This window comes from Mercurialis annua, linkage group LG7 (assembly GCF_937616625.2).
Source record: "Mercurialis annua linkage group LG7, ddMerAnnu1.2, whole genome shotgun sequence".
Classification (NCBI taxonomy): domain Eukaryota; kingdom Viridiplantae; phylum Streptophyta; class Magnoliopsida; order Malpighiales; family Euphorbiaceae; genus Mercurialis; species Mercurialis annua.
The window spans coordinates 35,226,462-35,240,831 of record NC_065576.1 but is presented as its reverse complement, the minus strand read 5'-3'; the positions used below and the strand labels follow the sequence as shown (position 1 = coordinate 35,240,831).

Here is a 14,370-nt window from a genome sequence, read left to right as displayed (position 1 = left end):
GTTGGTGCTCTTCAGCCTCTATTCAAGGTAGTTTCTCGAAATACAGTCAAAAGTGATGTAGTGGAGATTTATGAGTTTGACAAATAAAAAACAATGAAGTTGTTTGAAAAAAAGGGTAGTAGATTTTCTATTACAACATACATGTGGACATCGAGCAGTCAAAAGAAAGGCTATGTGGCTATTATAACACATTTTACTGCCGATTTTTGGACTCTACAAAGTCGCACTGTCAGGTAGTTATTTCTATACATTATACTTTGTGAGCAAATTCAATTCAATTAGTTACATAGATGTATTTATATACTTTTTACTTATATTAAAAATTAATCAAAAATATAAAAATAAAGTAAATTTTATTTCTATTGAAAGGCATCAAAGTCGAATTGATTATTTCATAATTCACATCTTTAGGTTCATCTACGTTCCTTGTCCTCATACTTCCGAAGTACTTTGTGATGTGCTTATTGATTGTTTAATAGATTGGAATGTTGATCAAAAGTAATCCACATTAACACTAGATAATTGTTCCACAAATGATGCACTTTTAGAACTTTTGAAAAATTATTTAGTGATTCACTTTTGTTAGATGGTGGATTATTGTATATGCAATGTTGTGCTCATATTTTAAATTTGATCGTGAAAGATGGTTTAGAGGTTATAGGTGTTGATATGAAAAATATTCGGATAGTTTTGCTTATTGGTTAACCACACCAAAAAGATAATAATTTTTTTTTGAAGAAATAACTCGCCAATTAAAAATTGCTTGCATTGAAAAATTTGCATTAGATGGTAAGACTCGGTGGAACTCTACATTTTTTATGTTTAATGTTGTAATTTGCTATAAGAATGTTTTTAGTCGTTTAAAGCAACAAGAACCTCTTTATAAATGTTTACCAGTTGAAAAAAAATTGAGAAATGGCAAGAGAAATTTGTGATAGATTGAAATTGTTTCATAGTGTGAAGATATTTTCTAGGACTAAATATCCTACTGTTAATTTTTATTTTCCCAAGATATGTGAGACTAGAATGGCTTTAAAGGGATGACTTGCTTGTGGGATTGATTACATTGAGGTTATGGCATCAAAAATGATAGAAAAATTTAATAAATATTGGTCTCAGATTCATGGTATTATGAGAATGACAATTGTCTTAGATCCTCGATATAAGCTCAAACTGTTACAATATTATTTTCCTCTTATTTATGGTGCTGTTAGGTCAATTAAGGAGATTGATAGGATTCAAAAGCTCTGTTATGTCTTGCTAGCTGAGTATTCATCTAAATCCAAAATGTTATGGTATAATGGGTTTGATTCTCAGAGTTCATATGAGATATTTTCACAGTCTTCAGTTACTGATGTTGAGGATGTTAATCCTATGAGCAAATATGACTTATTTATTGCATCTAAATCCAGTAATGAAAATGTTAAAATTGGGTTAGATCACTATTTGGAAGAACGAATGATACCCATAAAAATTGATTTTGATATACTGAGTTAGTGAAAGAATGCATATAAATACCTTACTTTGCAAATGATTGCTAGAGATGTTTTGGCCATTCCTGTATCTACTGTAGCTTCATAATCAGCTTTTAGTACGAGTGGCAGATAGACCTGTTCATGGGCCGGGCTTAGGCGGACTTGACTTTTTTAAAGGCAAGCCCAAGCCCGCCCAAGCCCGGTTCGGCCTTTTAATATACTACCCAAACCCGGCCCTAATACACTCTTTTTTCGGGCTCGGGCCGGGTTTGGGCGGGCTTACGTTTATTTTTTATGATATTGAAAGCCCAAGCCCGCCCATCAAAAAGCAGGGTTTTTTCGGGCTCAGGCCCAAGCCGGGCTTGGGACTAAATATTGGTGTCCAAGCCCGGCCCTAAGAGGACGGGCCTGGGCGGGCGGGCCGGGTACCCAAACCCATGAACAGGTATAGTGGCAGATTTGTAAGTCCACATCGTAATTGACTTCATCCAAACACAATAAAAGCTTTAATGTGTGCACAAAATTGGCAAAGATATTTGGATAATTTAATTTCGAGTTAAATAAATTTTAGTTTATTATTTGTACAAATACATGCTTAGTTTGAAGTTAATTATTAAGAGAGATTTATGAATTTATCTAAAATATAAAAATAATAGGATTTTATACCTTAATAAGGAAAAGTTAATAAAAATACATCATAATTTTTGCTCTTTCAAAATTATACTCCCAATATTTTAATAGTTAGGATTTTACTCTGATAATTAAACACTGTCAACTCTCTCTTTTTCTCTCTCTATCTCTTTCCTCTCTCTTTTTCTCTCCCTTTCTTTCTTTCTCTTTCCCCGACAAATTGCACATGCCTTATTTATTTTATACAGACAACATTTCTTTTGTTCTCTTTTTATCAATCTTTTGGTCATTTCTTTTCTTTATTCTTTTTTTATTCTTCAATATTTTTTATTCCTTTTTTGTTCTTCAATATTTTTTTATTCTTTTTTTTCTTTATTTATTAAATTAACAAAAATGCAGATTACACATTACCAATAAATTAAATATTTTTTTTCCTTTATTTCAGTATTATCAAATATTTTTTAATTTAAAAATATATGTTACTATTTAAATATCTTATTATATTAATAGCATATTCAAAAATTATATGAACTAAATAAAAAAATCATAGTATCACATTATCATATGATTATCACAGCTTCACCTGAGCATGTTATTATCAGTGTATCATATTGCATTGACATCTTATTATCATGTTATTATCAGTATTGTATGTAGCAATTTATTATATGATAATGTGATGATACTGCTGGATAATATAAGACAAAATCACATTGTCATATGATTATCGCTATATCACCTTATCATATGATTATCACAGCTTCACCTTAGCATGTAACATATTGCATTGGCATCTTATTATCATGTCAGTATCGTATGTAGTAGATTATTAGATGATACTGTGATGATACTTTCATGTACATTATCATCCAATTATCATAACCTTATCATACTTCATTATCATCTAATTATCACACTGTAGTGTTATATGATAATGTTATGATAATAACATGATAATCAGAGGTTTTTTTTCTGCAGTGTTATGATAACGAAATGATAATATAGTGATAATAACATGATAATCAGAGGCTGTTTTTTTAAAAAAAAAAAATTCTCTGCAGTGTTATGATACTTACATGATAATGCAGTGATGATACTCATGTGATAATCAAAAGTTGTTTTTTTTTTTTGCAGAAAATCAATTTTTGTGTATAAAATCGTTTTTAATGCAAATTTTTAGATCTAAAAGTGAGAAAATTCAAGAGTAATTTATTTAGATCTGAAAATTAAAGCAAATCATATTAATCACCACAAGTTGAGGGAAAATTGCCAAAATTAAATATAAAAAATGGCGGAGCGATGAAAGAACGGCGAAAATGCGATGAAAGAACGGCGGTGGAGTGGTGAAGGGACAGCGACGGAGGCGTAGCAAAGAAAAAAATAAAGAAGCAAAAAAGAAATAAAGAAGAAGAAAAAAGATGCAGAGAAGAAGAAGAAGAAGAAGAAGAAGAAGAAGAAGAAGAAGAAGAAGAAGAAGAAGAAGAAGAAGAAGAAGAAGAAGAGAAGAGAGGAAAGAGGAGAGAGAAAAAGAGAGGGAAATATTAAAAAATGACAGCTATAATATGAGAGTAAGAAAAATATAATTAGAGTAAAAAATTAATAAATAGTATGTATAATTATAATATAAACATGTTTTAGAGTAAAAAAATAAAAACATTAAAATGGTGAGATATTTTTTCTATTTTTTCCTTATTGAAATAAGAAATCAAATTATTTTTAAAAATGGAGTATTTATCATAATTTTCTCAATTATTAATTCAATTTTTTGGATTCTTGTTCAACGACCTATTCCGACTATTGACATTTTATGAAGAATATGATACAAATGACAAGATAAACTTATTTTTAATTATTTTTATATTGAAGCAATAAGTTATTGAATTAACCTAAATGCATATTAATTTGATGTTACAGGAGGAGGAATCATAATTGATGCAAAGTGAAGAGAAAAAAATTAGAAAACTATTTATTTTATTTTAAGCATTTTAATTTAATAATTAAAATTGCTGAATATTTTAAATAATTAATTTTTAGAATAATTTAATTTTTAATTATAGAATATTATTGATATTGAATAATTCATATATTTTTTTCAAATGTTTCATAAAAATTACTCCCTCCATTCCACAATAGATGTCGTTCTAGACTTTTGTAAAAATTCCCAAATAAATGACGTTTTAAACATTAAAGCTAGTTTTTGCCTAAAATAACCTTTATCTCTATTCATCAAAAGAAGATACTCCAAGGTGGCTTTTTCGTTCCAAGTATGAACTGCTCCTGCCTTAGAAGAAAATTAATTTATCCACTTAAGTCTTAACTTCCTGATCATGTTCTGCATGAGATTTGTGCTCTTTTAACCAAACTTGTATGTTGGTTAGTGTTTTTAGTTACTGGGTTTGTGTTGTTTTATCTTTTTTTTTTCTAAAGATTCAATCTTTTTGAATTTGGATTTATGGGTTTTGATCTTTGTTCTGTTTTGGTTTATGGGTTCATGTTTAATTTGGTTAAAATTATGTTAAATTTGAGTATTGACATGGAACTTTGTTTGGAAAGTTGACATTTTAATTGTAAACGAGGCTTGTGATTTACAGCAGAGTAATTTGGAGGAATAGCTGGTGGACATGGAAGTAGATATGGTGGCGGTGGACATGGAAGTAGTTATGGTGGTGGCGGTGGACAAGAGAGGTTTGCCGACGGACGGCTTTAACATTTTGGATGATGGAGAAAAATTAGTAATTAATGTTACTGACACAGCTGTAACTGACACTGCGTTGTAAAGGGTAGTTTAGGAATATTTTTATGTATTTATTGCCTCCTTAATATGTGTACCCATCTCTATAACGACAAGTAATAAGGAATGGAGGGAGTATTAAATATTTATATTAATATCAAACAGGGATGCGGGGCTCCCAGGGGGAGTGAATAGATTAATCCCTAATAATTAAATGGAGACGGAATGAGGATTCCCCATAAAAGCGGGGATGGGATGGGAATATGTCATGATCTGATTCACGACATCGAGATCGGCGCTGGGAATGGGAGTGGTTGCTCCAAAATCCATAACAAGCTTATCTTTTCATCACACTTTAAAACAAAAACGATTATATATTTTTTCTCTTCAAATCACCTTTTAAAATACTCATAAAACTGGCTATAAGTTCTTCGCGGAATCTTTCAAGACTCTTTGCGAGAAAAGATTAGAAAATTAATATAAAATAGAATATAAATCCCGAGATACTAATTATTTCGCCAAAGTCCGTGAAATATTTTATAGTATTTGTGGTAAAAATCCCAAGTCAATCGGAGACCTTTTAAAATTTGGACGCGCATAAATTTTGGGCTAAATTGAAACTTTTGAAGCCTTTCAAGGACCAAAATACAAATTAGCCAATATATAAAACCTTCATCATTAAGGAATGAAGGATCCAGAACCCTCAAACCTTAACATCAAATCATTTTCTTATCATTTTCGTCAATTCACCGTTTTCGTCGCTCGATCTCTGTTTCTCGTCCGTTTTCAACGTTCTATAGCTCAAATCGATCGTATTTCAGTGGTGAATCATGGTAAGCATGTCGTTTCTCCGTTTGTTTGAGTTTATTTGATGAATATTTAGTTAAAACATTAAAGTTACGGCGAGATCGTATCGAAGTTACGTTTTTGATTCGTTTTAAGCGTTTTCTTGCGTTTCCGACTAGTTTGATTGATGATTTGATGAATCTATTGATTTGGAATGTTTAAACCTGTGTTTTAGGGTCGAAAATCAGAGCACGTCGTGCAGGGGCACGACGTGCCCAAATGAGATGCACCACGTGCACTTCCCTATTTTTGAAGGGAAAGACGTCCGAAAACCTAATTTGACGATTGCTTAACCCGATATCGACTTCCGGACTCCGAAAATGCGAAATTCAGACGTTAAACGAGTGAAATGTGACTAATAGTTTGGAATGAGATAGAATATGATTATCAATTGGTTTTGTAAAGCAAACCTAAATTCTATATGGAGAATTGAATCGAGAAGTATTAAGAAGCGAAAGAAGTATGATTCGTTTATCGGAAAATATTACGTTTGAAGCACGGCGGTTTATGCTTTGTGTCTTGTCGTGTTTTGAGTCTAGAATCGATCTTAGAATAGGATTCTATAGTGAGTCTCTTGATTTGATATCATTATAGATCCGGCGAGGCAGGCAGCTACAGGACAGGGAGCTCGCGAAACTTGACGGTGTTTGAGTACCGTGGTGTTTTTGGAATAGCGTGTTTTGTGAGTTTATATTTATACTGTCGATTTTTAATACTTGCATTTGTTTTATCAAATGATTTATTTAAATTCCATTATTGCATTTAAATGTTTTAAAACCCGTATATAGATCCGATGAAACGAGCTATCTATTGGGCAACAATAGAACTGTGTGTACACCAGTCGTAATAAACTGAATATACATAAAACACAAATAATATTCATTAATATATTAAGACATGAAGAATATCCTTCAAGATAATTGATGTGAGTTGAACTCGGTGGAACTATCTCGGGACTGCATCAATTGAGATACGAGGTTTAACTCGGTGGAACTATCTCGGGACCTGTATCTCTCCAGTTAACTCGGTGGAACTATCCCGGGACTTGGGCCTAATAATTAAGCTTTGATCGAATAAATAAGAAATACAAATTTAATAAAGAAACATAATGAACTTAGGGTTTCATTCGGTTCGGTATTTGGATGCATACAAAGATATTTTATGTTTTAGTTAATTTTATACGGTATTTATATGAACTCACTTAGTATATTCCCATATACTGACCCCTCACAATTTCCTTTCAGGTGAATAGTATTTTGAAGGGTTGGATTTCCATCCTTGTTCCGGAAGTCTATAATATTTTGAAGTATGTACAGAAGCATCTTTTACTTTGTAGCGCTGTAGTAGTCAGTAGATGTCAGACTAAGAATAATGTTTTGTATCAAACGGTGTTTTGTTGTTAACTCTGATATGATATAATGCATGTACATAGTTTTATAAAGTTGTGCCCTTTTATCCGTTTGATTTACTTAACCAATTGCCATGAATGGAATTGGTTGTGATTATAATTAGAAACAGGGCGGTGCTGGATATGAGATATCGCTCTTGTAAGACCCTGGTTTCTAAGAATTGTTTCTCTTCGGTTTTCAAAAAACGAATATGATATTTTAATAATCATAATTATCTTGTTTAAAGAAGTCTTCTAAAAACGTTCCACTACTAGAAAACAGCCTTTTAGCGACGGAATTATCCGTCGCTAAAGGCCCTATTTTCGTCGCTAACGTGGGTTAGCGACGGAATAGCGACGGACTCTGTCCGTCGCCACAAGAATGGTCGCAAAAGAATTTGCGACCATTCTTCAATTCCGTGGCAAAATTAGCGACAGAATATCCGTCACTAATTTTGCCAGATCTGTCGCTAATTTGTCTCAGGATGAGACCGATCCTGAGACAAATTGGCGACGGATTAAATAAAATAGCGACGGATATATCCGTCGCTAATGGTGCCATTTCTGTCTCGGAAATGGCACACTTAGCGACGGATATATCCGTCGCTATTTTATCTAAGTGGCGACGTACTATAATCCGTCGCGAATGGTGCCAATTCTGTCTCAGAAATGGCACCATTATCCGTCGCTATTTAATTTATTCCGTCGCCAATTGCACTGCTTTTTTGGCAGAAATTTGCTGTTTTCAGCCGATTTTTACGTTTATTCCTGTCGTTTTACACCTACTAAATACAGTAACATTGATACGTTCATAAATCACAATAAATTGAAACAAACACTGAATATATATATAAGTAATATTAAAGTATACATATAACATCTGAAAGAAAAAACCCACAATTTGTTCGAAAAGTAAACTAGAACAAGACTACAAATCTGTAGTGTCGTCGCCGTCTGGCGGAGGAGGGGGAAACTGTGATCGATACTCTGCAGGAAGAGTAGGCATCAGACTCGCGACCTCCTCACGGATAAGCTGGGCCATGCTTTCCTGCTGCTCACGCCGCGCAGCCGCCAGCTGCTCCGCCAACTCTTGTCTCTGCTTCTCTGCTAGCCTCTGCTCAACCTCCCGCAGACCCTCTTGAATGCCGGCCTGAACACGGCGATCAATCTCCTCTTCTGTCTGCTGCGACGTCCTGGAAGAGCTGCCTTGCTGCGTCCTGCTGCTCGGGCCTGCATATCTGCTGCTCGCCGAACCCAGACCGTACACCCGGTGCTTCTTGTTGACGCCCTCAATGTCTAGAAACAGCTGTGTCTCGTTCACCTCCGCTGGACTTGCAGAGCTACCCTCTCCGGTCTGCGACTATGTCGCGGCAGCGAGCCTCTGAGCGATGGCATCCTACAAAATAGTTATAAACAAACATATTAATTTAGCTTTATAACAAATAAAAAAATATATTAAATTAGATAATCCTAATTTCTAACGAAATTTCGGCAGCATTTCCGCTATAATATCAACATCACCCATTTTTCAGGGAAGTCCTGCAAATAAATTACAATATAACACAACCAACAAATACTTTTAATCTAATTACACAAACGTTAAGTCCAAACAACTTATATAATTTAACATTCAAATCTAATATATTTAATACGTATAAACTTTCAATGTGCGACTTACAGTCATGTCTTGAGCCCGCTTGTCGACCGGCTTCTTGTCAGCCTTCGTTGAGTGAAGGCGACTGTACAACTCCGTCGCAGTCGGCTCCCGGCCGAGCTCCTTAGCCTGTCAGAAAATACAATTTCATTAGTATTAAATTAAAACCAAATACGTTTTTAATTACTGAATTTAGAGACAAACCATCACATCCATATGCTTGATTGCGGAGCGAGATCCCCCGGTATGGCGGACAGGTCCAGTACCAGCACCTGCCGGCTCGCTCATCCGGTTTGCCCGGGCTGTCTCTGACTTTTTCTTCTCCTTCTCTGTGTCCCAAAAAGCATTCCAGGCGTCCCAGATTTCCTGGTTCACAGATGTGTGCTTAGCTTTCAACTTCTTCATTTTGTGGATATTATCTTTGTACCGAGTGGCTGCGTAGGTCATAAAGATCTGTCTGATGAGCCCCTCGCTGTAGGCCGACGTATCCTACCAAAACTTTTTCTGCAAAAGTAATAACATGAGATGCGAGTTAGCATTTAATTCACAAAAATCACAACTTAAATATAAGAAACTAAAAATTTAATTACATGATATTCTTGAAAATAGAACTCTCTCTGGTCCGCTGTCAGAAAGCGCCATGCTGATCCAGTCTCGAACCAGCATTGTCTGAAAATGTCCCGTATAGCCCTAGAAACAGGCCCAGAGTCCAGCAACAATGTCCTGTGATTTAATAAGCATAATTTACTTTCAATACACATTTAATTACATATTACAATATACAAAAATTAAAAAATTATGCTGTAACCAGCTACGGTCCGGGCGAACCATCGCCCTACCCTGGTCGTCTAGAATAGCTGCTGGCTCACCAGGCTCACGCTGCTGCAGAGGCTGAACAGGTCCTTCAGCCTGCCCCTGCTGCTGCTCCTCGACATCAGGCTCGGTAGGGTCACCCCGTCCGCGTCCTCGGCCTGAATCTCTGCCTGAGCCTCTTCCTCTCATACCTGTAAACATGTCAAGCTTAATTGTTCCACAACTATACAACATATTATATCAAGAATTATACATTCATACGTGAAACATATAACAAATAATTAATATGAATTCAAATTCAAAAAGTACACTTGAATAATATAATTCAGAAACATAAGTATAATTAAGAAACAATCTAATTAATACATAAAATCTACTGTACACAACTAAAGTTCTTCGCTTTCATCTTCGTCTGATGAGATTGCGATGAACTCATCTAATTCTGTTTCTTCTTCAGGAGGCACGAACAACGCATCTTCTTCAGCTACTCCATTTTGATCAGCCAAACATGTCGGATTGTCGTCCGTTGCAACAACGAGAGGATTTTCTTCTATCTCATCTTAAAAGGCCGAGATAATCCCATCGGGCATGTCAAGTTCCGATCGCGCCTTTATCCTACAAACTGCCCACCAATGTAATTTATCCCTTCTTTTACTCGGATATGGCAGGTAATTAACTTGGTCGGCCTGTTCGGCTAAGATGAATGGTTCATACTTATTGTATCTCTTTCTGTTATTAATATCAACCATGTTATATTTTTTGTTACTAATTGTGCCGGAATTTGGCGCTGGGTCGAACCACTCGCATTTAAATAAGACAGTCGTCTTCATTGGAAGCGCCGGATACTCTAACTCAATTATGTCGGTCAGAACTCCATAAAAGTCATTTTCGCTATCAACATATTGAGTTCCCTTCACGCACACTCCACTATTCATCGTAAGTTGTTCCTACCCATAAGCTTGAGTCTGAAACTTGTATCCGTTTACACGATACCCCTTAAATGTTCTGACTGATCTAAGAGGTCCTTTAGCGAGACTAAGAATGAATGGATTGGTACAGACAGTTGGATCTTGCACCTGTAGCGTTAAAGTGTATTATAAATCGAGACTTTTTATTGAACAAAATCAAAAAATATTTTGTAAAATACTTACATATTGTTCGAACCAGAAGGCAAAGTCACTCTCGAACTTCGCTTCAATTTGCGAGGTGCTGATTTCGGGGTTTCCTCTACGCAACTCGCCCTCGAGACCCTTTAGTGAAGAAGATAACAATAATTAGAACCTGAATAATTATTATTACTCCCTCCGTCCCGTAAAGATAGAAAAAGCACCCATTTTACAAGAATTAAGAAAGTAGTTATTTATAGGTAACTTGTGATAATTTGTCTAAATTACCCTTTGTAATCAATTAGTTATGTATATTTTCCAAAGCCACTTTACTAAATATAGCACTTACAACTCCTTTTTTTTATCTTTTCAAAATATGCATTTAATGTTTTATGATAAGCATTTAGGGGTATTTTGATAATTTTTGACTTAACTAACTCCACTTTTTCTATTTTTATGGGACAAAAAAAGGTGGTACTTTTTCTATCTTTACGGGACGGAGGGAGTATTACATTGACAGCTGTATTAAAGCTTACTCTCTGTAATTTTCAATTTATGAACAATTCAACAGAACATATGTCCGGGCAGCAACAATCTCAGCTTCTTCAAGATATCTCTTGCGACACGCACCCACTGATTGCCCGTGCGGCTTGAAAATAGATAGTCTGTCTACATCGTCGTTGACTTCAATGTCACAAACTTCATTCCTTTGCAGCCGCTCAGGCACCATTGGGTCACCTTCTGAAAAGTAATAAGCTGCAAATTTTGCGGTTTCTTCATTCAAGTATCCGCTACTGATGCTTCCTTCCACCTTCCCTTTATTGCCGACTTTTTTTTTCAGTTTTCTAAAATATCTGATTCCACAAGTCATAATTAGTATATATTACATGTTAATATACTGATACACAGAATTGAGAAACTTCAGTGACATTACCTTTCAAATGGATACATCCAGCGATACTGAACCGGACCCGCAATCATAGCTTTGTACGGAAGATGTACAGGTAGATGTTCCATGGAGTCAAAAAAGCTGGGCGGAAAAATACGCTCCAGCTTGCATAATATCTTTGGGATTTCCAGCCTCATACGATCTAGATCTTTCTCTGTTAGAGACGTGGAAGTTAACTCACGAAAGAAGATACTCAACTCTGTTAAAGGCTCCCACACTTCCTTCGGTAATAGCTCACGGAGAGCGATTGGCAGAAGTCTTTGCATAAAAATGTGGCAGTCGTGACTTTTCATTCCATGCATATTCAGACCGACTGTATCGACACATCTGAACAAGTTGGACGCGTAGCCATCTGGAAACCTTATTGACTTAATCCACTCAAGTAAAGCTTTTTTTCCGTCCTTATCCAAAGCATACAGCGCCTTAGGAAATCTCCCAGTAATCGGGTCTTTTGCTAACTCAGGCCGATCACATATGTCATTCAACTCTTCTCTAGATTTTGCATGGTCTTTTGTTTTCCCGGGAACATTTAGTACAGTATTGAAAATGTTGTCGAATACATTTTTCTCAATGTGCATGACATCGAGATTGTGACGAATGAGATTCGTTTTCCAATACGGCAAATCCCAGAAGATGCTTTTTTTATTCCAACCATAATCTGTCGACTTCGCCGCATTATTTGTCCCAGCCCCAATTTCATATGCCTTCATAAAACCCAAATGGTCCACCTCTGCCAACAATTCTTCACCGGTTTTCGGCCGACTAAATTCTTTATTTACGGTTTTCCTTTTCGGAAATCAGTGGTATTACGCCGGTATATGTGACCACGAGGCAAGAACTTCCTGTGGCAATCAAACCACGACTGTTTTCTACTCCCTTTAAGTGTGAAAGCATCTGTATTTTCCATGCAGTGTGGGCAAGCTAGTCTCCCAGATGTGCTCCAGCCAGATAACATAGAATAAGCGGGAAAATCATTAATCGTCCACATAAGTGCCGCTTTCAATTGGAAATTTTGTCGCCTGTGCACATCAAATGTCTGGACTTCAAATTCCCACAAGTGGTTCAGCTCAGCTATCAACGGCTGCAGGAAAATATCCATTTGATGTTTAGGATTTCGAGGCCCAGGGACAATAACAGTTAAAAACATGAACTCATCTTTCATACACATCCCTGGGGGGAGATTGTAGGGTGTCAAAATTACTGGCCATGATGAATAATTCTGCCCGAAGGCCCAAATGGTTGAAACCCATCAGTACACAGGCCTAGTCTAATATTTCGAACTTCTTCCGCAAACTCTGTATGCAATTCACTAAAATATTTCCATGCTGGGGAGTCTGACGGGTGACACATCTTTCCATCAACCATTTTGTGTTCTGCGTGCCACGTCATATGCTTGGCGGTGGCTTTAGAAGCGTACAGTCTCTGCAGTCTCGGAGTTATAGGAAAATAAAACATTTTCCTATAAGGGACGTTAACTCGTCTTTTCACAGAATTTCCTTTAGGGGGCGGTTTCCACCGTTCGTGATCGCAAATTTTACATCGCGTTAAATCCGCGTCTGACCCCCAGTAAATCATGCAGTTGCGCAAACAGCAATCGATAACTTCGACCGGCAACCCAAGACCTCTAACCATCTTCTTTATTTTAGCAAAGTTCTTTGGCATCTTGTTCTCCTCTGGGAGTAGCTCTTGTATAAATTCGGTCACATCATCTACTAAAGCTACTGAGCCACTGTGACGACATTTGATGTCCAACATTTTAACAGCCGCAGATAACGGAGAGTGTTTGCTATTACCGGGGAATACAGGTTCTTCGGCCGCACGCATCATATCATAAAAATGTTTAGCTTCGTTATTCGGTTCCTCCTCCGTGAACACTACTTCTGGACCGGCAACATCGATAACCATTCTCTGAACGGAGCTGAAGTCGTCTCCCCCCTCATTTTCCATGTCAACGTCATACTCCGGTAGCTGTGCAACGGGACGGGGATTTAAAACATTTCCCTCCCCATGAAAAACCCACACTTGATAATCTGCCACAAACCCTTTCTGCAGAATGTGTAGTTTCACCGTTTCGACGTCTCGATAACCCGTATTTTTACATCTTGTCTTAGGACAAGGGCATTTAATCTGGGGCCCACTCATACACGCGGGATGGCGTAAAGCGAAATTAACAAACTCTTGCACGCGCTCGGTAAAGCCTGGGTATAGCAACCTGCCCTGGAGCCGTCTATACATCCAACTTCGGTCTGTATCCATTTCTGTAGCACGGATAATTAGGAGGGGTTTTCGCTCGGAAATAACAAAGTCAATGTAATTGACTTCTTTAAAGGTATGGACCTATCCCATTCGCAAAACTGGCGCCCCTTAACTCGGCCACGATATATGCCTAGCAACGGAAAAAATATTCGGCAGCCTTCCGGCGTCGTTCTCCTTCAGTGCGATACTTAGCATATGTGGTGTAACGCTAATTATATATTCCGCGAGGAATAAGCGTTACATAACATATACTATACATCCACCCGGAGAACAAACGCTGGAAAACAACCGAATATTTTTCTACCGCTACTAGACATATATAATTTTCGTGATCGAGTTACGGGAGGACCAGTTTTGCGAACTTTACAAACTGTACAATCACGTGTCATTCAATCGCTTGAACACACGGGACGGGAACTCTACGGCTAGGTTTACGATTTTATTCGGTGGGAATAAAATCGAGGTCATTTTAGGTTTAAACAGCTTATAAATTAACTGATTATAAATTAAAACAAAAATTGAA

At 36.5% G+C, this 14,370-nt stretch overlaps 1 protein-coding gene across 1 annotated transcript; it reads right to left on the bottom strand.

The window, feature by feature from the left end:
* Window positions 1-12,366: 12,366 nt before the first annotated feature.
* Window positions 12,367-13,847, bottom strand: LOC126657093 (uncharacterized). Its single transcript, XM_050351719.1, has 3 exons — window positions 13,465-13,847; window positions 12,873-13,377; window positions 12,367-12,672 (listed from the first exon to the last, which is right to left on the bottom strand). The coding sequence occupies exons 1-3, from the start codon at window positions 13,845-13,847 to the stop codon at window positions 12,367-12,369; spliced, it is 1,194 nt and encodes a 397-aa protein (XP_050207676.1).
* Between the last annotated feature and the right edge of the window lie 523 nt (window positions 13,848-14,370).

Excerpts from the sequence above, each read along its gene's own strand:
- LOC126657093 (XM_050351719.1), bottom strand. The coding sequence starts at position 13,847 with ATGGATACAGACCGAAGTTGGATGTATAGACGGCTCCAGGGCAGGTTG. Across the intron at positions 13,378-13,464 it reads GTTGCCGGTCCAGAAGTAGT|CAAACACTCTCCGTTATCTG; the intron begins GTTCACGGAGGA and ends CCCCGGTAATAG. Across the intron at positions 12,673-12,872 it reads ATACAGAGTTTGCGGAAGAA|CCGTTGATAGCTGAGCTGAA; the intron begins GTTCGAAATATT and ends ATTTTCCTGCAG.